The sequence below is a fragment of the Galleria mellonella genome, unplaced genomic scaffold (assembly GCF_026898425.1).
Source record: "Galleria mellonella isolate WM207_F2 unplaced genomic scaffold, CSIRO_AGI_GalMel_v1 utg171, whole genome shotgun sequence".
Classification (NCBI taxonomy): domain Eukaryota; kingdom Metazoa; phylum Arthropoda; class Insecta; order Lepidoptera; family Pyralidae; genus Galleria; species Galleria mellonella.
The window spans coordinates 6,887,166-6,910,777 of NW_026442014.1; the positions used below are offsets into that span (position 1 = coordinate 6,887,166).

The 23,612-nt window shown below is 33.3% G+C and overlaps 2 protein-coding genes across 2 annotated transcripts; both read left to right on the top strand.

Moving 5' to 3' along the window:
- Positions 1–852: 852 nt before the first annotated feature.
- LOC113518247 (uncharacterized) lies at positions 853–11,751 on the top strand. The gene is made up of 5 exons (XM_052892972.1): positions 853–1,039; positions 1,589–1,955; positions 4,005–7,223; positions 9,080–9,120; positions 11,279–11,751. Exons 1-5 carry the CDS (start codon positions 980–982, stop codon positions 11,639–11,641), a joined length of 4,050 nt encoding a protein of 1,349 aa, XP_052748932.1. The 5' UTR covers positions 853–979; the 3' UTR covers positions 11,642–11,751.
- An 8,750-nt stretch (positions 11,752–20,501) lies between these two features.
- On the top strand, positions 20,502–22,216 carry LOC128200214 (uncharacterized). The gene is made up of 2 exons (XM_052892900.1): positions 20,502–20,593; positions 21,287–22,216. Exons 1-2 carry the CDS (start codon positions 20,531–20,533, stop codon positions 21,707–21,709), a joined length of 486 nt encoding a protein of 161 aa, XP_052748860.1. The 5' UTR covers positions 20,502–20,530; the 3' UTR covers positions 21,710–22,216.
- The last annotated feature ends 1,396 nt before the right edge of the window (positions 22,217–23,612 follow it).

The window sequence follows — 23,612 nt, forward strand, 5'->3', positions numbered from 1 at the left end:
AGGTTGTATTACAACACTCACTTCAATGCATAGTCAATTTCTGTGTGACACGAACAGTACTAGCATAATATATATGGTGCCAAAAATAATATGACGACAAACTAGATATGAGAAAAAACAGATTTCTTTTCCTAATTTAATATCGGAATAAGATTTTTATTTAAAAATAAATATATTTACTTCATTATTAAAATTAACTTTTAAATTAGTCATTAAAAAAACTAAGAATAATTATTTTATAATAAATACAATATTTTACCAAAGGGAGACTTTTTACAAAGTCGATTGTTTGGGTACCTCTGTCCCATTCGTATTTCAACCGTGAAGCAGTTGTGTTTGCATGGCTGTATTTCAATATGAAGGGTGGGATATGGCGTGAATTTACTGGGTACAGAGGAATAACACCTGAGTTCTCAGGAATGGCAACGCATGGGGGGTATCATGGCCGAAATACTGTAGTCTGTTATGTCCATGGTACTGCTCATGTCTATAGGCGACGGTTACCACTTTCCATCAGGTGCGCCGTCAGCTTGTTTGCAATTCTAAGTTGTATAAAAAAAATATTTCATCATTAAATTAAACAATACAGTTACTAAAAAAAAAATATTTCTAAGATTAATATGCTATAATAATGGGTGGATAATTAATATGGACACAGCTATAAACTTCGAGTGACCATCAAGGACTACGGACGAAAATATCTTGGAAAAGTTTTGTGAAAAAGACACGTAATATTATTAAATAAAATTCGTAAATCTCGTTGCAGTAAATATTTTTCCTTTGTATGTAAATCACGGCCAGCCTGTATGTACCCCCGATAGGTATTAAAGGTCGTATATAATCTAGCGTGTCTTCGCTCTATTGACATATACCTGGCTCACATTAACATTGAAGCAACGTTTCTTACAAAATAAATTTTTTTTTAACCTTTGTTAAATATTGTAAATTTTTGTTGCAATTATACTTATAATATTTAATAATGCCAAGTGTAAAACTTTTTGTTTCTGTAATGGTTATCGGGCTTGCTAGTGCTGCACAGGTAATAATATTTTTTCATACATTTAGATAGTACATATATTTGAAGCAGTAATTTAAGTTTGAATTTAACTAATGGTGATATTTGTAATTAATAATGTAAGATTATTAATTTTTATAATGGCTTTGACTGATAACGTAAAAGATTTATGCGACTTATCTGGGTAGGTATCTTATATTATATAATGATACTATTTCTATTATGAATCAGTATGCTTTGTTGCATTTCAGTCTGAAAGGTAAGAACTTAATCAAGTTGGGAATGTTACCTAGGCGGTAAAAGTATTCTATATTGTTAAAAATGTCTATTCAATTTTTATGTTTATAGACAGCGGTTAGGTGCCTGTTCCATTAATAAGTCATAAGCTTGTTTATCCCGAGTAGTATGTACGAGTATATAATAAATAATTATGAGATGAAATGAGACATGTCGAAACATGTATTGATACATAAAAAAGTGAAATTAATATTTCTCATTGAATGTTGCTGATTAAATAAAATTATTATGTTTTTATTTGTGTTGTGGGAGTATTAATTATTTTGTTTTCCCCAGAGAAAAGTTAAGTTTCCACCAGAAGTTGCAACTGAAATTATTCAGGCGGCTTCACAATGTGTCATCGAGTCGGGAGTGAATCCAGAGCTTTTGATAAAGTTTGCTAATTATGACGGAAAAATTATTGAAGATGAACAATTCAATAAATTTGCTTATTGCACTTTAGTTAAAACCGGTTATGGCAAAAGGAATGGACGTGTGAAATTAGATAAGGCTATAGCTATAATGCCCAAAGACGTAGATAAAGATGCTGTGAGAAAAATAATGGAAGAATGCAACGAAGAAACTGGGAAAGATGCTCCACAGACAGCGTTTAAGATATTCAAATGTCTAAATGAAAAATCACCAGTGATAATGACAATGATATAGAATTATTAATTTATTATGATAAATACAATAATCGAGAAGTTGTGAACATTGATATTTGTAATGTGTTACATCCTTTATAAGGTGAGTGGAGACCAAGTTTTAGTGAAATAACGCAGTGCTGTAAGCAGTATGTATGCATGTTGGTGCTATTATTAATGTAAAAAATAAAATATTTCTTAATGGATAAGTAAATTTATTTTTATTATTGTTTGTTTCAATTTTTCTAATACTATCCTATGGTTGATTGCCAATAATTACTTTAGTGTAAATGATTTTTCTAATATTCTTCGCATTCCAATCATAGATGATCGGATAGTGTTTAATTCTTTTAAATAAAGTGTTAAATATTTTTTGAATATGAATACAGATCTATATAAACAAAAGTTAAGAAAAGTTCTTCTTGAGAACGTCTTCATGTAGTTACAGTGCTTGAAATATTTTTCCTTATGTTTTTTTCTCGATACCTTTATATATCCTGTCAGGTTAACCACTATGTAGACAGTCCTAGATATAATCCTTATGAGTTTATCACAGTAACTGACCTGATTCTGTTTTGATTTACATTCCTCACTAATGCCTAGTTAGCGTAAATAGACAGCGTTATTTTAATTATGAAAAAAGTTCATTGATGAAGAAAGGTCAATTTTTTTTATTGAAGTGTGTATGAATAGACAGATCATAATGTATATTTCTACAGTAACCAGTAATTTGGCCAAATGTATAATTTAGGGTCAAGTTGAAAAATAAAAAGAATACAAAACTATTACGTGCATATAATGTATGAAAGCACTGGGAGTGTGACTACAAAGTTATTTTATTTATGGTTTTAGTCTCCATTTACAAGACAACTCTGTTTAATGTCAGGTTTTACGTGCTTCTAATAAGCCTCTAAGGTAAATAGAGCATAATGATACATAATAATGCTTATTACTGATTATATTAATTTATATTTGAGACTAGATTTAAAATATATTCGCTATCAGAATCAATAAAAGTGATCGCCATTTTTGTGTATTAACTGGTTCACAATATACATATTCATATGTGAAAGAATAATTTCTAAATTTAACAATCCACCTGATTTAAGGGATTTTTAATCTAATTACTAGCAACACTGAAAAAGCCTGACACAAAATGACGCTTGACTGACTAAATTTTGACCCATATCTGACACTCGATGCTCCATCTTCTCCAAAATTTGTTCATTCTACTTTAATATTTTCTTAAAGTAACGCTTCTATTTAATATAAGTAAGTATAGACGTAACATATTTGTCTACAAATGATTTATATAGTTTATCAATAATCTACTTCGCTTAGTTCATAGTTAGTTCATATTAGTTCATATGTTGTGCAATTTGTATCTTACACAGAACAACATAAATATGTTGTTTTGTATAAATACCTAAGAACAATCTGTAGTATACGAAACTCTTTACAAATACTGGTTTGTTTTTCTATTATTGACTTAAGATTGTGACATTCCCTTTCTAACTACTATTGTCTGTAATAATACCAATGTATCGTTATTTTTAGTTGAATTAAACCAATATTTCCCTATGGTCTATATCGTTTTGTATCAATTAATTCAACTAATAAAATACAACTAATTATGTCAAGAAAAAGCCGTAACAAGAAATTTGAATCCGAAATGATATCGTCAACTCCAGGGCCGGCTTCAACAAGTTCGTCGCGTTACCTACGGCCGGAAAGATTTGAATTAGATCCAAGCTCTACCGATGCTGATTTAGAATGGACACATTGGATATATACATTCGATAATTTTTTGTCAGAAAGTATTGGTGAGTTTACGGAGGAGCATAAATTAAAAATCTTGATTAATCACTTATCTCCCAGCGTTTATGTGTACATAAAAGAATGTAATGATTATGAGTCAGCTATTTCAATTCTAAATAATACTTACATTAAACAAAAAAATGAAATACATGCACGTCATATCCTTGGCACTCGAAAGCAGCGCAGTGATGAATCTATAGATCAATACTTGCGCCAACTTAAGCTTCTTGCTCAAAAATGCTACTTCAAAGATGTTAAAGCTGAACAATATCGATCTGAATATATTAGAGATGCATTTATTGCTGGTATTTCCTCACAAAAAATTCGCCAACGTTTATTAGAAAATTTTGAACTCTCACTTGATCAAGCTTTCAATCAAGCAATTTCACTCGAGATGGCAGAAATTAATTCCCTAGCTTACAATGGTAATTCTTTGCCCCTTAATTCTGCTGATGCCGTTATTTCATCTAATTCACAAAAGAAAACTCAAATATGTTCCCTGAACAACAACGATGTATCTACTGTACGAGATAATTTGGTTGAGTCTACTTTAGCTGCTGCTTCAAATAAAAGAAGATGTTTCTTCTGTGGCAGTAATGTAATTCATCAGCGAATAAAATGTCCAGCTTTGAATAGTACTTGTCAGATTTGTTCTAAAAAGGGACATTTTGCTAATGTTTGCCGAAGTAAACAAACTATGAATGCTGCTGTAACAAACGAAAATGATACTAATTATTCTGTGGAGGTTGCTGCTATATCAGCAGCTTCTTTACCAAGTCTACATAAGGCAACTGTACCCGTTATTATTAATAATTATCGTGCCGAAGCTCTTATCGATACCGGAAGCTCGATAAGTTTCATAAATGAAGAATTGGTGCAACTCTTGAAATTGAGACAGAAGCCTTGTCAGCAAATTATTACTCTAGCTTCACTTAATCATACATCTCCAGTCACCTGTTACTGTAATGTTACTATACAATTATATAATCACTCTTACAGCAATGCCAAGTTACTAGTTGTACGTAACTTATGCACTGACATTATTTTAGGTCATGATTTGCTTAAAAATCACCATTCTTTAGAACTCCAGTTCGGAGGTCCCAGAGATTCTTTGAAGATATGCAATGTTATGGCTGCAAATTTACCTAACGCAACTCTATTTTCAAATTTGTCGCCTAATATCAAACCTGTGGCAATAAAATCAAGGCGCTATAATGATGATGACCAAAAATTCATTTCTGAAGAAATTCAAAAGCTATTAAAAGATGGAATTATAGAGCCAAGTATGTCATCTTGGCGAGCACAAGTCCTAGTAACTGGTGGCGGTACGCATCGAAAACGTCTTGTTATTGACTATTCACGAACGATAAACAAATTTACAGAACTTGATGCGTATCCATTGCCGAACATTGAATTTCTTGTATCTAAAATTGCTCAGAATAAATATTTTAGCCAAATAGACCTTAAAAGTGCTTACCATCAAGTGCCGATTCTGCAAAAGGAAAGACCTTATACAGCATTTGAAGCATGTGGTAAATTATATCAATTTACACGTATACCTTTTGGAGTTACAAATGGCGTATCAGCATTCCAAAGAACGATGCAATATATTATTGATAATGAAAATCTTACAGATACTTATGCTTACTTAGACGATGTCACTGTTTGTGGAAAGGATAAACTTACCCATGATGCTAACTTAGCCAAATTTATGACAGCAGTAGAAAAATATAAAATTACTTTAAATAAAGATAAATGCAAGTTTGGCTCTGAGTCTATTAACTTATTGGGTTATACTATAGAGAATAACACTGTAAAGCCTGATAAAGAGCGTCTTAAACCATTACTTTCTATGCCTGCACCTACAGACTTAACTTCCTTGAAGAAAATATTAGGTATGTTTGCACATTTTTCTAGATGGATAAACAATTATTCAGAGAAAATAAGTCCTTTAATAACGAATAACTCATTTCCTTTATCACATGAGGCAAGCGAATCATTTGAAAGTATCAAGAAAGATATTGCAAATGCAGCTTTGGTAGCAATTGACGACACACAAATGTTCACTGTCGAAACAGATGCTTCTGATCATGCTTTGGCAGCAACGCTTTCGCAAAATGGACGCCCTGTAGCATTTTTTTCCCGATCCTTAACAGATTCTGAAAGAAACCATTCGTCAATAGAGAAGGAAGCATCAGCGATTGTTGAAAGTCTACGTAAATGGCGTCATCATTTAATTGGAAAATATTTTCTTTTAATAACTGATCAACAATCTGTCTCTTTTATGTTCAATCAGAAGCATACAAGTAAAATTAAGAATGAAAAAATAGAGAGATGGAGACTGGAACTGTCTTGTTTTAAATTTGATATTGTCTATCGACCTGGTAGACAAAATATAGTATCAGATACATTATCAAGAGTTTGTGCTAGTACATTTTCACGTAAAAATTTATATCAACTGCACAATACTCTATGCCATCCAGGAATCACAAGAATGGCTCATTGGGTGCGTTCTAAAAATTTGCCTTATTCTCTTGCAGAGATTAAAGACATGACTGCGAGTTGTCCTATTTGTGCCGAGATAAAACCTAGATTTGCAAATAGCAAAGGACGACTTATCAAAGCTACTTCTCCATTTGAAAGACTCAGTTTAGACTTTAAAGGACCGTTACCTTCGAATACTGAAAATAAATATATATTAACTGTTGTTGATGAATTCTCTCGTTTTCCATTTGCTTACCCGTGTAAAGATGTATCATCTGGAACTGTCATAACGTGTTTAAAGGACCTCTTCTTTACTTTTGGAACGCCTCTATATATTCATTCAGATCGTGGTGCTGGATTTATGTCACAAGAATTTAAAGATTTCCTACTAAGAAATAATATTGCTTGTAGTCGAACTACACCTTACAATCCGGAAGGAAATGGTCAAGTTGAGCGATTGAATGGGACACTGTGGAGAACCATCCAATTATCTTTAAGATCCAAGAACCTTGACATGCGATATTGGGAACAGGTACTACCTGTAGCATTACATTCCATACGCTCCTTGTTATGTACTGCTACGAATGCAACTCCACATGATAAGTTGTTATGTTTTCCTAGACGATCTGGTAATGGAATTTCTTTACCTTCGTGGTTAATGATCCCTGGCCCAATACTATTGAAGAAAAGCGTAAGAAAAAGTAAATATGATCCGCTAGTAGAAGAAGTCGAATTGCTAGAATCCAACCCAAATTATTCTTTAGTACGTTTTGCTGATGGACGAGAGGATACTGTATCTAATAGACATCTTGCCCCAATTAACAGATCAGTTGGAGATATAGCTAATACTGACGAAATTGAGAACTCCGATCGATCTCGAACTGATACAGATACCGAGAGCTACAACACCACGACTGAAACCGATAATTTGAATGCTGATGGCACTGGGCCTTCAATGGTGGTCGATTCGTCTCAGCGGCTTATTCGTGAAAGAAAACCACCGGCTTATTTAGGGGATTATGAATTATATTAACTTAGGTTTTTAAAAAAAAGGATGGGTGAATGTAGTATACGAAACTCTTTACAAATACTGGTTTGTTTTTCTATTATTGACTTAAGATTGTGACATTCCCTTTCTAACTACTATTGTCTGTAATAATACCAATGTATCGTTATTTTTAGTTGAATTAAACCAATATTTCCCTATGGTCTATATCGTTTTGTATCACAATCTTTGGTAAATACTAAAGCGTTATCAAGTGACAGAAGACAACATAATAATGAGAATTTGAAAGCATAATAAGAAAACAGATATAAAAGAAATGTATTATTTATTAAGCTTTATATAGGACCAGTTGCAAAATTTATATAGAAGAAATTCAACGACAAAAAATTGGCACGCGAGGAATTATCAATATATATTTTTATTAAATATTGTAGCAACAATTCATTACAATAAAGATATCTATATATTTTTTATATTATAAGAATATTTTTTTTTATGCAACTTAGAATGGCAAACAAGCTGACGGCCCACCTGATGGAAAGTGGTAACCGTCGCCTATAGACATAAGCAGTACCATGGACATAACAGAGTATACTGTTTCGCCCATGATACCCACCATGCGTTGCCATTCCTGAGGACTCAGGTGTTATACTCTGTACCCTGTTAACGCCATATCCTATCCTTCAAACCGAAACACAGCCATGCAAACACAACTGCTTTGCGGTTGAAACACGAATGGGACAGAGGTACCTAAGTAAACGACTTTTGTATAAAGTCTCCCTCTGGTAATAATTGTGATATTAAATTTTCATGTTTATAGTTTATCTATGGTTTAAAAAATTAAATATCAATATTTATATAATATTTATTTGTATAGATCACTTTTAGTTAGAGATTACGTGTAGTTTTTCCACTTGGCATGTGCACACTGTGCAATTGTGCCAACTGCAATTTTTGGAAATACTACTCTAAAGGGAATGTGTTTGAAGATGATTTGATTTAGATGAAAACTGGTATGTAAATTTGATATGTATGACTCTCAACCAGTCAAAAGTATTATTGACTAGCAAAATCATTCAAAAGTACTTTTGACTGAACAGGTTGGTCAAAAGTGGTTTTGACTGAAAATTATTGGTTATTAGTACTTTTGACTGCAAATTTGCGGTTAGGTTAGGTTAGATACGTTTAACTGTTATTTTAGTCAAAAGTATTATTGACTAAAGCATACGCTCAAAAGTACTTTTGACTGATTTTGCTAGTCAATAGTACTTTTGACTGGTTTAGAGTTTTGACTACAACATGTATAAAAAAAAAGGAGTAAAGAGGTTTCTTCAGAATCGACACGCAATAATGGTCCTGATATTGCAAGCGTTTGTAGGTTACGGTAACCACTTATCATTAGGTGGACCGTCACTTGTTTGTTACGTCACTGGTATAAAACAATCTCCTTTCCTCTAAATAATAGGTTGTAAATATTGTAATACATGTAGGTACATAGGGTACCAATGTTCCATGAGCAAAGTACATAGATATTTATTACTATACTTATTATGTGTTGGACACATAGAGAAGACTTATATACAGATTGTGATATCTTTTCAATTAATATAATTAATGGTAAAGTCAATAGGTGATAATAAATAAATAGAAATGTTATTATAATTCATTTGCAAATAGTTATGCTGTTCAGGCTCACTACTCATACTTTAAGTAGGTTAATATATAAGTGATAATATTTGAGAAAGGACTCATTTTATCTTATAAGCTTGTAAAGAGTAGACAATCTTAAACTGCAAATAATAAGCAATTTGCTAAACATGATTATGGTATATTCAGTGTTGCTGTTGGCGATAGCCACTGTTGGATATGCAGAACAGGTAATTAAAATCTTACTAATATAATAACATTGTAATTAGACGATGTTTGTACATGGGAGTTATTTAAGAAAAAAATAATATGAGGAAACTTAATAAGTCCAATAGATGCCAAAACAATAAGTTTTAGAAATGTTGTCTGTCTGTTGGTCTGTACATTTGGTATGGCATTATGTAAAAAAAACTACTGCATCAAATTGAATGCGGATTTCACAGTTGTAGTTCTGAAGGTCTAACTTGAAATTATGCTGTAAGTTTTATTTTAAAACGCCATTTAGGAATGGTATATTTTAGTAGTTTTCGTACATTTATAATCTACGTGTATGAAGTAGCAGAAAAAAGCTAGTTAGAAATTCATTTGTCTTACTTCGATATGGAAAAATAAAAATATTTAAAATACTGGTTATTTGATTAGAAATATTTTGTTTAATTTCCTTATCATTAGTATGTGTGCAACTGCTAACACTCGGACATTGAGGACTATTATTATTAACAGAACTTCTACATTTTTTTATATTAGCCATCAGGCTCCGACTGTCATTTCGTCCACACGTCCATCTTCACTTCTAAGTAACTACTTTCGCAGTTTGTTAACACTAGGCTCCGAGCAGTGATCTTTAAATTTCCTACATGTCTCTTTTAAAAACATATGTTTAAAAACTGGATAAACAATTAATATAATATATTATAATAAATTAATATAATATACTAATTTCAGCAGATTATTTCTGGTAATAATCTGCTGAATCCTTAACAATCTGGTTTCCGTCTTAGTCACAGTACAGTCAATGCTCTTGTTAAAGTCACTGACGACATACGTAGGGCTATGGACAACCGCTCCCTCACACTCCCTGTTCTCCTAGACTTTAGCAGTGCCTTTAATTTTGTAGATTATGACATTATTTTAAATATCCTTTCATCCTTTAATATATCTCCACCTGTAATCAAATGGTTTTACTCTAATCTTCGGGGTTGATTGCAGTGTATTCGCCATGGTGAGGATTCCTCGGATTGGTGTGCGGTTACTGCAGGAGTCCCTCAAGGATTCCTGTAGTAATCACACTTCCTCTTTACTTCTCAGCATTTGTTAATGCTATAACTCATATAATTTTTTTCTTCCTATCATCTCTACGCAGGCGATTTGTAATTGTATCTACATTTTAATCTTTGTGAGATATTTGAAGCAATTGACGATATGAATTTTCGACTCCTTGAAGTTGATACTTCATATCGTTTTGATGAATGAGCTAGGTCTTTTGGGCTTTTAGTTAACCCGCGAAAATCTCAGGTTCTTATTATAGGTGGTCATAGTAATTATAAGATGCTTGGCCATAATGCTTTGCTTATTGTTTATTATGATTTGATTTTCTAGTTCTCCATGACGTATTCTCAAAATCCTTGTACACTCGTCTACGCTCTATAGTGGATCTTTTACCGTCCACGCTGTTAGATTGTATAATTTTTTTCCCATATCTCTCCGTGAGAGTCAATCCCTAAATATTTTTAAGAGTAGTCTTAAAGAGCATCTTATCTTTATGAACATATCTTGATTTATATATATATATATGAGTAGTTATATATATAATTTTCACAATATTGTACACTACTCTATTCGCTGACATTGATGTTCCTTTCTACTTTGGATTTGCTGGAAGAGAACTCTCTTAGAGTTAAGCTCGCCTTTGTACATTTGATTACCTCTGTTATATTTTTATGCATAAATTATTATTGTAATAATAAATATTGTAATAAATTAATATAACATTTTATAGTAATTGTTTATCCAGTTAAGCGAGTTATTATATTAGATTTCTCAAAAATGACTATGAAATACGTAGCCATAACATAGCGATACCAATGGTATCTCAAGTATTGTCATTCCTATAATTTCGCCGTGTGTGCCCTGGTATAGAATGGGCCACCCCTTCCTTTGCCGAGGGTGTCGTAAGAGGCGACTAAAGGAGGGTGAGGGACATCTTAAAACATCTCTAAAAGCCTAAGTGTGGTTGCCAACCCGCCTGCTAAGCGTGTTAACTACTGGAAAAACTCTCGGTATTAAGGGCTTATATCCAGCAGTGGACAGTTAACGGTTGAAATAATAATATAAAAAAACTCTATAATTTTATCACCATATCCGTCTAATCTTTATTAATATTTTCAGAGAACAGCTCTCTATCCAGCAGAAAAAGTAGGCCAGTTTCTGGGAATATTCACAAATTGCATATCTGAGGCCGGAGCGACCGAGGACTCATTAATAAAATTGAAGGAAGTAAAATTGAGTGACGATAAGAACTTCAATAAGTATTTGTATTGTGTTTTAGTGACCTCTGGTTACTCTGATAAAGATGGCCATGTAACTGAAGAAAAAACAGTCGAATTGTTTCCAGAAAGCGATAGAAAAATTGTAAAGGAGGTTATAGAAGAATGTAATAAAAATCAAGGTATAGAGGCAGCTGATGCAGCATTAGCATTTTACAAGTGCTTTATTGAAAAATCTCCTGTTGTCCTCGTAATAAGACAGTAGTTAAAATAAAGTATTATTTTTCAATACTACTGTTAATCACTATTTTTTAATTTTCGACACGTTTTTTTTCCAATAAGTGATTGTATCTTAATAAATAACTATATTTTAGACCTACTTTTTTCATCATTATTGTTCCATTTCAGACCTATTTCTATGTATCATCATCATCTCACCCATTATTCGTTCACTTTTGAATAGAGGCCTCCCCCATAGATTGCCATAAGGAACGGTCCTAAGCCACCTGCATCTATTGTTTCCCTGCAATTTACTTCAGGTCGTCACTCCATCAAGTGGGCGATCGTCCTATATTGCGTTTGCCCGTACGGAGTCGCCCAGATCGCCAGATCTCAATTCTTTTTTCAGCGCAGTAGAAACGACGCATGTTTGTAATATTGATCTTTGCTCTTATTTCACATTTATGTTTTTAATGAGATTTCGATTACAGCAGAAGTTGTAGCCATGATTATTGCCAACGATAATATGAGCATTAAAAAATTCCATATCTGTTGTTATCGATATCTTTATTTCCATAATTACACCAATAATATCAGTATTACTTGTATTATTAGTGTCCGGTGATGAAGTGCCATTACTAATATCCACGTTATTTTATTCACTAGCTTTTTATATTACCTTCGGATCTTATAACGCTACATGAAAATATCAGTGCCAGATGTTACAACTTATATTTCGTGATTAGATAGATAGATAGATAAACTTTTTATTTGAGCCATTTATGACACACGTAAATTTACAAATGAACATACAATTAAATGATTAACATTTTTTAAAATATACAACAAAAGATAAAATACGGTTTCGCCATGTGGGTCGCAGTAACCCAAATAGGCTACAGCTCAGTGATAGTTTTGCTTAGAAGCAAAGCACTGATTTTCAGCTGCAGCCTGTAGTTAGGCTATACGGACGCGTGCAACAAAACCAGAGTGTAACCTGTGTAACCAATTTAATAGCCAAAGATAAAATTGTATTATATAGATTCATACTTATATAAATTATGCATAAATATTACGTATCTGAAACCTCACATTCAGATGAAGTATACAAATACTATCTCGAATTTCGTAGTGACACTTTTTTGTATACGTTTGTAATAACCATTACTTTTATCTATTATCACAGGCTTTAATTGTTCATTGAGGGGAAATAATATATTTTTATATAACTTCTTTTACCAATGTCTCTTCTCGATAACTTGTCAGAATGCCATAATCAGTTAAAATTAAAGCAGTATTTTTGTCACCTGATTCAAAAATATTTTAGTGTTTTTAATTTTTGCGGTTGTAGTGAAATGACGAAGTTGGTTGAGTTGTATATTGACAGTAACTTGTGACTGAGTTATAACTGATAAAATCAATACATATTATAAAATCGTAAATGGTCGCTGTCTGTACACGGAAGATGTATAAGAAAAACAATTATAGGGGGGATTTATGAACACAATAGAATGCAAATCAATGAGTTTGAGAATTTTTGTCTATTTGTACGTATGCCTGTTTGTCTGTACGTTTGTGCACGCTAATATCGGAAACAGCTTAATCGATTTGAATGAGATTTTAACTAATGCGTTGCGGTTTGCTCCACTTAATATTTAGTTTTTGTTTTATTTCAATCGGTTCATAAATAAAAAAGTTATATCAATCTAAAGAATGACATATAAAATGTAATAAAATAACCGATCAGTTGAATTGGCTGAGACTTTTTAAAGGTATGTAACTATCATTTAAGTATATAATATAATGAGGAGTAAGTGATTGCTTAGAGGTAGTATCGCTAATGCAAGTTAAGCAATTCCAGGCATAATTCCAACTAGGATGGGTTACCACAATCGTATATAAAGAACGCAGGCTACTTTTTTCCGCGGTTAGTACATATGTCCCGGTCACGCAGATGAAGTCGTGGGCGAGAGCTAGTCAACAAATAAACTGAGACACCCCTGCACGTATTTGATCTACATGGTGCGCTGTATGTCTGTAGGCGGTACTTCACGACAGAACATCGCTTGAAATTGTATAAAGCTCAAGTCAGGACACATATGGAATAACGTTTACACCTATAGGTAGGAGTGCCACAGTGCCTGCTCCTTCCGTTGGACTGTATTCAAAGTCGGGCAGCTCGAATTATTGATGATGAACGTCTTACTATTCGACTAGACCCACTGAAACTCTGTGTCTTTTACCGGATTTATCATGGGGAATGCTCTGAGGAATTGTTTGGATAGATAACTACTGCTGATTTTCACTACCGTACAACCCGCCATAAATTAAAGTTCCATCCCAATTATCTGAATGAGTAGCGGTCCTCCACCGTGCGTTCAAGGCATATTCCTTTTTAAAAGACCAGCAGCATATCTGCAATACCTCTGGTAATGTGGGTGATCATGGGCGGCGGTAATCACTTACCATCAGGTTAGCTGCATGTTCGTTTGCCCCTGTGTTATAAAAAAAATGTGATGGTTATTACTCCCCGTCAGGTGGGGGTAATTTGTAATATAATTACCATTGAAAGTTGTGACAGTAAATACGTTGCATTTTATTTTTTGTTACATATATATCATTTTGAAAGAGGTACCCAAGTAAACGACTTTTGTACAAAGTTGTTATTATAGTTATAATAATAATAGTTTTAGAATAATCTTAAAAATAAGCAAATAAATTGTTTGGTATGTAAATTGGGAATCTGTAATTGGCTAGTGTATGTTATAAACATAGGTTATTTATTCTAGATACAAGCTGTTGATTCCAGATGTAATATTGAAACAAATAAATAATAATAGAAAATAATTAAAAATTACATACCTCAGATGCTTCATCAAATCTCTAAAATAGTTCATTCAAGAGTTCTTATCGTTATACTCTTACCTTATTATTATACTCATCCTTATTAGAGGTAAGGTGGTGGAAATGGTATAATTTACGATATCAGCATATAGTATGCTAACATAATTATATTCTTCTGCTTTTCTATCACCGTAATAAAATAGATTAAAAATATAAAATAGAAGAAAAACTCATAATCTAATGTGAAATAGGCATGACATTAACAAAACAACAAAATAACGAAAGGGTTTTCATGTCGAAATTAATCACAATATTATCTACAAAAACAAAAATTAGGTTAGTATTAATAGTTGGAAGTTCAAGAGAATGATCTCTCATTAGCGATAATTTGACTACTAACAAACAAATATAAAGATTATCATATGTATCAACTTTATAGTAGTAAATAAATAAATATTTACCGTGTTAAAATTGAGATATCTGATAACATTTTTATTTGTTTAGATATTTAGAATTATGTAATAAATGAATACAAATAATGTGATGTATATTTATATTTTATGTACAATATTTATTAGACTTGGAAAATCAATAGTATATTTTATTTTACGTTTATATAATTAAATTTTTTTCCACTTAAATACTGTATGATGGATGCACTATCAGTGTATGAATACATTGCCATTCTTAAAGTCTGAGTTGTTGTATATATATTTTATTTGCATGGCTCTGTTTCGATGTAAAGGGTGGAATTTGTGAGATATAGCGGTGAAATTACAGGATACAAGTTTGTGCTTGTAATTAGAAACGGCAACACATGAAGGGCGACAAAGTATACCTCTTTGATTATTCTTTCGAAATCCAAAAATAATTATTCTTAAAATACTAACTTCTTGACCTCCTTAATTTAGTCGAAAATGATACGCTATATCGAGAAAGAAAAAAATTTACTTATTTTAAATATAGGTATTGACAATATAGACTAATAATGTCAATATCGCTACGATTCAGAATGTTACTTCATGCTAGGGCTGTCAACGCTCCGAAAAAATACATACCTACTATTTTTTTATATGTTTTGTAAATGCTTATATACTCAATATTTTCAACTGACATCAAAAAGAAGGAAGTTCTTAATCCGGTTGTATTTTTTTATGTTTGTTATCTCATGACTCCGTCAGTTTTAAACCGATTTGGAAAATTCTTTATCAGAAAGAAGATACTTACAAATTGATTCCATAGAAATTTTATCAAAAAATGTTTTAGTAGTTTAGTTTTCAAATCAAAATAACTGGTTTTGGCACTAGTGAAGTCTTTTTTGTGGGATACTAATTATTCGAAATATTTTTCATTTATTTTCAAGCAATCTTAATAATTTAAAATAAAATTTTGATTGTTACTTCTTTATTCATAAAAAAACTAACCTCTCATAATCTGTTTTAATTATTGAACTATTTTGTTTTTAGTTCAATTTGTAAGTTGAAAGAAAGTGACAATTTAGTTGGACAGTTAAAATAGGTTTATGAGGGCTTGACGTTTTTATGAATAAGCAGGTTAGTCTTTATACTTATTCTGTACGGGCAGCGGCGGCCTTATTCATTGCAAGGCTCTGGGCGGTACTCGTAGGTCTTTGCGAGGCCTAATGTCTTTCGTGAAAAGTATGTGATGCGAAACTAGGTCTAGTTGTTTGATTAGGTATTTATTATGTTTGAGGAGAAATGATAAAGTTATACAAATAAAATTAATATATTATATATATATATATATATATATATATATATATATATCTCAAATTATTGGAAAATTTTCGCTGACTCAAGAAAACTATGTCGTATTTAAAATTTTTTTTTACAATTGGTATTTTTTTATTTGTATATTTTAGTGTAGGTAATTTTGTTTATTCGCGATTAAAATGCCTAAATCGAAAAGCTTTTGCAACTGTTTGCCACCCCCTAAGGCCGCCGCTGTGTACGGGTATATTCCTTTTTAATTTCGGCGACACCTTGGTAAGGAATAGCGGAGCTGCCAAGGACTGGGCGCAGTTTATTGTGGTGTTTACCATTGGGAGGTTTGCCAGTAGTTGCCACGCTTGGCAGGCAGGTTGGCAACCGCAGTTAGGCCTTTGATGATGTTTTAAGAGGGACGCTGCGGGCCATTCTTCGACCATAAGTTTCCTTAGTCGCCTCTTACGACACCTACGGGAAATGAAGGGGTGACCCATTCTATGCTAGGACCGACACGGTACAATGTCCGATTTTACTATGGGTGAAAAGATCAAATGGAAATTCGTCCTTCTATTAGCTACTTTCAGGCGAGGATCATGGAAATGCTTGTGAAGTCAGCAAAGACAGCACTAAAAGTAACTTTAGATAATAGTACAAGATCGATTACTAATGAAGCATTCACTACCTTACTTTGCAAGGCAGAAGCATTGGTTAACTCATGTCTCGTAACGCACGTCGCATGCCGTCCACAATATCCTGAAGCCCTGACACTACTTACACTACTTACATTGGGCTACTGTTCAGGTCGTCCTATTCCAGCCTCTCCTACCCATGCAGTGGCAGTAGATCCGGTTGGAGAAGAGCACTGCGAGTGGCTGATCACTTTTGGAATAGAGTATTTGCTCACACTATCATCACAAAGAGACGCGGCGAAAGTGCCACAAATTTCAGTTGGAGATATCGTCGTCATCGTGAACGGAACCTTACCTAGAGGTACTTGGCCTAAAAGCCTAGTTACAACTTTCTACCTGGATAGGGATGGTGTAACACGGGTCTTAGATATTGAGACCCAGGCAGGCATACTTCGTAGACCAGTTTAAAGTATCGTTTCCATCTGTTTAAGACAGGAGAATGTGCAGACTGCATCTTTTTAATTAATATTTTTAAATTTGATATCTTTCTTTTTTATATTTGACAATATCTTTCTTGGGTTTATTACATTTTATACTATTACAAGCGACCGTCTTCTTATTTCATAAAAGAATTACAGTTCTTTTTCAAAACTATATCTCTTATTAAAAGTTTGGTTAAAATTCTTAGAATTTTCCCACCAAAATATGGTGGCGTGCAAGATGTAACTCTCTGACCGGTGTAAGACAAGAATTTTAAAGGCTTTGTAAGATTCTTGATATATTTTATCTTATTTTCGCATATGGGGTCAACTAAGCCGTTGCACGTCGACTATAAGGACCTTTTGGGCTTCCCCCTGCCTTATACCATTAATTCTTAGATCCTATGTGTTACATTAAGTATTCATTAAAGTTTTTACTACGCTTCCCCTCATTAAAGGCTTTCCGCGTCATTACCCTTAATTGGAATACTTCATTCGTCCACCAGGGTACCTTTTTTGCCAGCATTTGCTAGTACCTTCGTTAGTCGATCAGCTTTAAATTTAATATCTATTATTGAGTTTAGCTTACATTTCAGAGTGTCTAAATTTTCCTTTAAGTCTCTTCTATATTGGATCCAATTAGTATTTCTTGGATTCTTTTTCTACCTTATTTCCTGTATTATACCTGAAACATATGTAGTTGTGGTTGGATAGTGTTACCTCAACAGACACATACCAATTACTTATGCTTTTACATGCTTTATTGCATGCCATCGTTAAGTCGATTACCTCAGCTCTATTAGCACTTCGAAAAGTTGGTTTGTTTCCTGTATTAATAATTTGTAAAGGCGAACTTACCACATCGTCCAGAAGGTCTCTACTATTGGTGTCCGAATCTCCCCAGGCAACGCTATGTGCATTTGCATCGCAATCTATGAAGAGTTCTATCCTCTGCCTGCTGCTGTATTCCACAAGATCCCGTAGCTGTAGTGATACTGAATTCTTTTCTTGATATAAAGCGTATTTAAAAAGATTGGTGAATGTGGAGAAAGCGAAAGAGGTTTGTTTGAACAGAAGCATTTGGAAGCATGACAGATATGTATGTATGTAATAAACATGAAATTACCTATTTAAATATGATCTTAAATAAATGAGGACAAATATAAAATTTTTAAAATTGATAATTATATGCGCCAATATCCTGAGGATAGTATAAATTTTGAATATATAGCAAATTATAAAAGTGCAAAATTAAAATTATATAGTTATATAAAGTTGATAGAGATCTTATATCCCATGGTGCAGCTATCAAGTGCCAAAATAGAGGTATTAAAAGATTAAAAAGAATTAATAAATACAAACTCGGAGCTATTTTCGAGCGCCCTGGACTAGCTAATTCAGCCCTCAATAATTATATCCTATTTTACTGACATATGAGATATGTCACATATGCGTTCCGTAAATTTAATTGTTGGGCTAAAGTTTGTACTGTAAAACCAGTAATTATTAAAACAGCCAACATTATACAGTGCACTGTTATTCTACCCTGAACAATGTCAACTAAAAGTATTTACACGGTGTCTCAAAAGAAAGTTCACATTTAAAAAATCGATAAAAAATTAAACAAAGAGTTTATTAAAAAATGTTTATTATATATTAAAATACACTTTTTGGGAATTTATTTCTTGAAAATGATATCGTCCAAGTGTAAACCGTTGCGTTCACGCCATTCATTTAATCGAGCTCTAAAATTTTCTATGACGGCTCGGCATGCATTGCCCGTAATGGCTGCCATTTTGTGACGGATATTTCCTTTAATTGTGCTAAGGAAGTCGGTTTGTTGAACTAAAATATAAACTTTAAATTTGACGTAACTCCGCAGGAAAAAGTCCATAGGGGTTAAATCGGGATTTCGTGGGGACCAATATATGTTACCTCTCCTGGATATCAAATGGAAAATTTTCACAAATTCGTGGTAAAGACCTGTTGGACGTGTGTGAAGTTGCTCCGTCCTGCTGGAACCATGTTCCTTGGTTATAACCAAGAATGTTTTGCAGTTCAGGCATGAAGAAGTTGTCTAACATCTCCACATAACGGTCCGAGTTCACTGTAACTCTGTGTCCCCTTTCATCTTCAAAAAAGTAAGGGCCGATAATCCCTCGCGTCGACATTGTAGCCCATATGGTCACTTTAGACGAATGTAGGGGTTTTACAACACAAACATCAGTTTGTGTTTTGGATTAGTTGCACTCTACTATATGCAATTTTGTTTGTTTACATGTCCATTGAGATGGAAATTAGCTTCATGAATTACAGTTTTTGTAAAACTCGCGTACGCACAACGCACAGTCCACTCCTCAGAAGCGCTCCATAGTGACTAAATTCCCAGAAGTTAGGCTACCAAATGACATACCCCCCGCGCCCCTTAGAATAGTTGCGTTCACACAATAACCAAAACAAATGTCACCTTTCTTTTGAGACACCCTGTATAATAGCATTTTTAGTTCCAAAAATGTTGGTTCAGCGCGTCGGACATGCACTGTGGCTGCAACGAAGATGGTAATCACTGTTTCCTGCCTATCCAAACCGACGCCATTACCTTTGCCTGTCCAAATACTTCCTTGAATGTTCATAACAATTTATGGTATTACGAGGTAAGTCCATATACACTACCAGTAACACAATACCTAAGATGCTTGCGATATGGTCATATTGGCAAACTTTGCAGGAATACTCAGAAATCTGCAGTGAAAGTCACTCGTACATCCAGATCCAGAGAATTTTACGAAACAATATCATCATCCGCTTTGTACTTTTTACGCTTACTTCCAATTTTTACTATAATCTACTATTTACCAATTAGTTATTTATACAGGTATTTACGACATATAAATAAAAAAATTACATATGCAAGAAATTTAAAACACCCACTCTGAATCTCCATCAAAAAGTGTAGCGTGGAATAGAATAATGACGTATATCTATGGTTGCTGACGGATGGTGTTTTTGTTTTTGAACTCTGTGTCTATGAACGTTGCGTATACGGAACAACGATAGGGCTTACATAAGGTTATCTTGGGCTAAGTACGGAGTATAAAAATAATAAGAATAGCATAATATGTTAACATGTGTATGTTTGTTATGTAAGTTAATACGAGTATATAAGTGGTAATATATTAGTAGGGACTCACTTTATCTTTTATGTTTGTAAAAATAAAACGATCTGACACTGTAATTAATAAATAATTTATTAAAGATGGTGTGTCTGGTATTTTCGTTGTTGCTAGTGTTGCTGGTGACTGGTGGATACGCGGAGCAGGTAACTAAAATATATTAATAAACTTATATGGAATGAAAATGGTATGGTAATCTCGCTCCAGATTTTGGTATGCGTTGGCGGGGTACCAGTGAGAGGTGATAGGTGAGGATGAAAAGGCAGGTCAGGCCTATCGTGACGAATTCAACGATAGTTAGTCAGGATAGTTTCCGGGGGGAACCGCGTGGAGGTCGACCTGATAAGGTATATTGATAGCAATGGGAACTAACCTAGGTAATGTATGGTGGCATATTCATTAGAAGTTAATTACGATGCATTTCAAGGGAGTCATGCGGAGGTCAATTTGATTAGGTATATTACTGAAAATAGGATAGCTGTTCCAACTATTAACACCACCTCTTGTTAATGTATTATTTGGCTCCATATGGTGATATAGCAAGTAATAGGGCCTAAGTGCTCTATTGTTCAGATTGATCTCCACGCTGATCCTCCTGGAAACCGTCGTGATTATTAATTCGACATAAGATCTATCATCCCTCACTGGTTTTCGGCTAGTATATATCGATAGCGAGTGCACACTCACTATTTCTTTTACACATATTACAAAAATATAAAGAAATATGACAGTATACATTAGTGCATAATAAAGAAATTTTAATGTAAAATTATATACATATACATAACATTTTCATATAACAGCTGGCATTTTTATATATATGTATATACTATTTTCAGAGGAAAGTCCCCTTTCCAGCAGAAAAGATGGGAATGTTTCTAAGAGTATACGCAAATTGCATTGTAGAGTCTGGAACAATTTGGGAGTCATTGGTAGTATTGAAGGAAGGAAGGATGAGTGACAATAATAACTTTCGCAAATATGTGTATTGCGTTTTTACTTCTTCTGGTTACTCTAACAAGGATGGTCATATACAAGAGGAGAAATCACTTGAATTGTTTCCAGAAAGCGACAGACAAATTGTAAAAGAGCAAATTGTAGAATGTAATAAAAATCAAGAAGTAGATCCAGTTGATAAAGTATCGGCATTTTACAAATGTTTTATTGAAAAATCTCCTGTAATCTTAACAATAAAACCTGTAGATGAAACGAAATATTTCAAAGACCTGCGAACTAATTTGTTGCAAAAGGTTTTTTCTTAAATTACACCACGTAAATTTTGCCAGATTCAGATGATAACTGTTTGGATATAAAACAAAGATGAAACGTAAACGAAAATTACTGGAGAAGATTTTCTAAAGTTTTCTTAAGTTTACAGATAATATAATAAAATATAACAAACACAACGTTTAAGAACATGGCTGAAAGAAAGACAATCCATAACAACGTCCTTTATATATCACCCAGCAATATTCCACCATTATATTAATGTCATAGCGGTTATCGCAACGGCTTTGGTCGAGTCACCTTTTTGGGTGACTCGATCAAAGCCACCAACAAACCAATATGAGATTTTAAAAAGTGAATTATGAGATTTATATTATTGCTTAATTTCTTATAGGTGTTTAGAATTTCCTGGATAATATTAACATCTAGGAAACATGAAAAATATACTTTTTTTTTTATAATTAGCGTTACTTGTTATTTTTTAATTTTTTAAACATTTTGTTTCACAACGTGACTGTATTTTAATAAACAATTATATTTCAGACCGACTTTTTTTTAGATTGCAACATTATGTTCTTTGTATAAATTTAAAAATGGTCTCCCTGTTAGCATTAAGTGTCTTTTGGTGCAGGATTTGGTTTTACCCATTATTGAATATGGCGACGTGTGTTATTCTAATTCCTACTAGGAATTACTAAATTAAATGGTTTACTTAATAATTGTATTAGGTTCATTTACGGTCTTCGTAAATATGATCATGTATCATCTTACCGATCCGAACTAAGATGGTTTCCGATTTGCTTGCACAGAAGTCTTAGAGTTATTTATCATCTTTTATTTTTTAATTCTTTATATCCCACAATCTCTTCAGTATCTTAAAGAAAGATTCCGATTCTCATGCATTCCGATTAACATGTATTATTTATAATACGTATTGTACGTGATTTATGTATATATAATTTTTGTAAGTATATTATACTATATGTTTGCATGTACATTCATCTTAGAATGTATTAATATTGTTATCTATTAAAATATTTTATTTAGAAATAGATTTTGTTAGATGAATGCACCGCCATTATTTCTCTTTGTTTAGCATAACGGTTAACTGGTAGAGGTGGCATCAGGCATTAAGTCCGCCCTGTCATAGATAATATTTTTTATATATAATTTACCAGAGGAAGACTTTGTACAAAAGTCGATTGCTTGGGTACCTCTGTCCCATTCGTGTTTCAACCGTGAAGTAGTTGTGTTTGCATGACTGTGTTTCGGTTTGAAGGGTGGGATATGGCGTGAATTTACTGGGTACAGAGGAATAACACCTGAGTCCCCAGGAATGGCAACACATGGGGGGTATTATGGGCGAAACAGTATACTCTGTTATGTCCATGGTAGTCATAGCTCATGTCTATAGGCGACGGTTACCAATTTCATCCACGGTTCATTAGGTAGGCCGTCAGCTTGTTTGCCATTCTCATGCCATATATACAGTGACAGGTAGTGTGATGTAGTATTCTTGAAAGTAGCTGCTGTATATGGAGGATGATAGTGAGTTCCACAGTCTGAGTGCACAGAGAAGGATTTAGAGTAAAACGAAGAGCTGTGATAAAAAGTTTTAAGGCGAAGGTTTTTTTATTACAGCATAAACCATGAACATCATGGAGAAATACAAATCGTTCGTTACGGTAATTAGGATAGAATAACAGGATTAAAAAGGATGGAATAAATAATAAATAAAGAGAAAAAACATACCAGTTACGGTGAAGGAGAATTAGAAGGCTAATTTGAGGAGTTGAGCTGTAGACGGAAGTGTAAAACATAGTCATATTTACGTAACCCCAATATAAACCTAAAGCATATGGTAGAGGGATGGGCAGCAGAGTCCTTCTTAAAACATACCTATATAAAAGCCCAAATGCCGTTGCCAACCCGCATGCC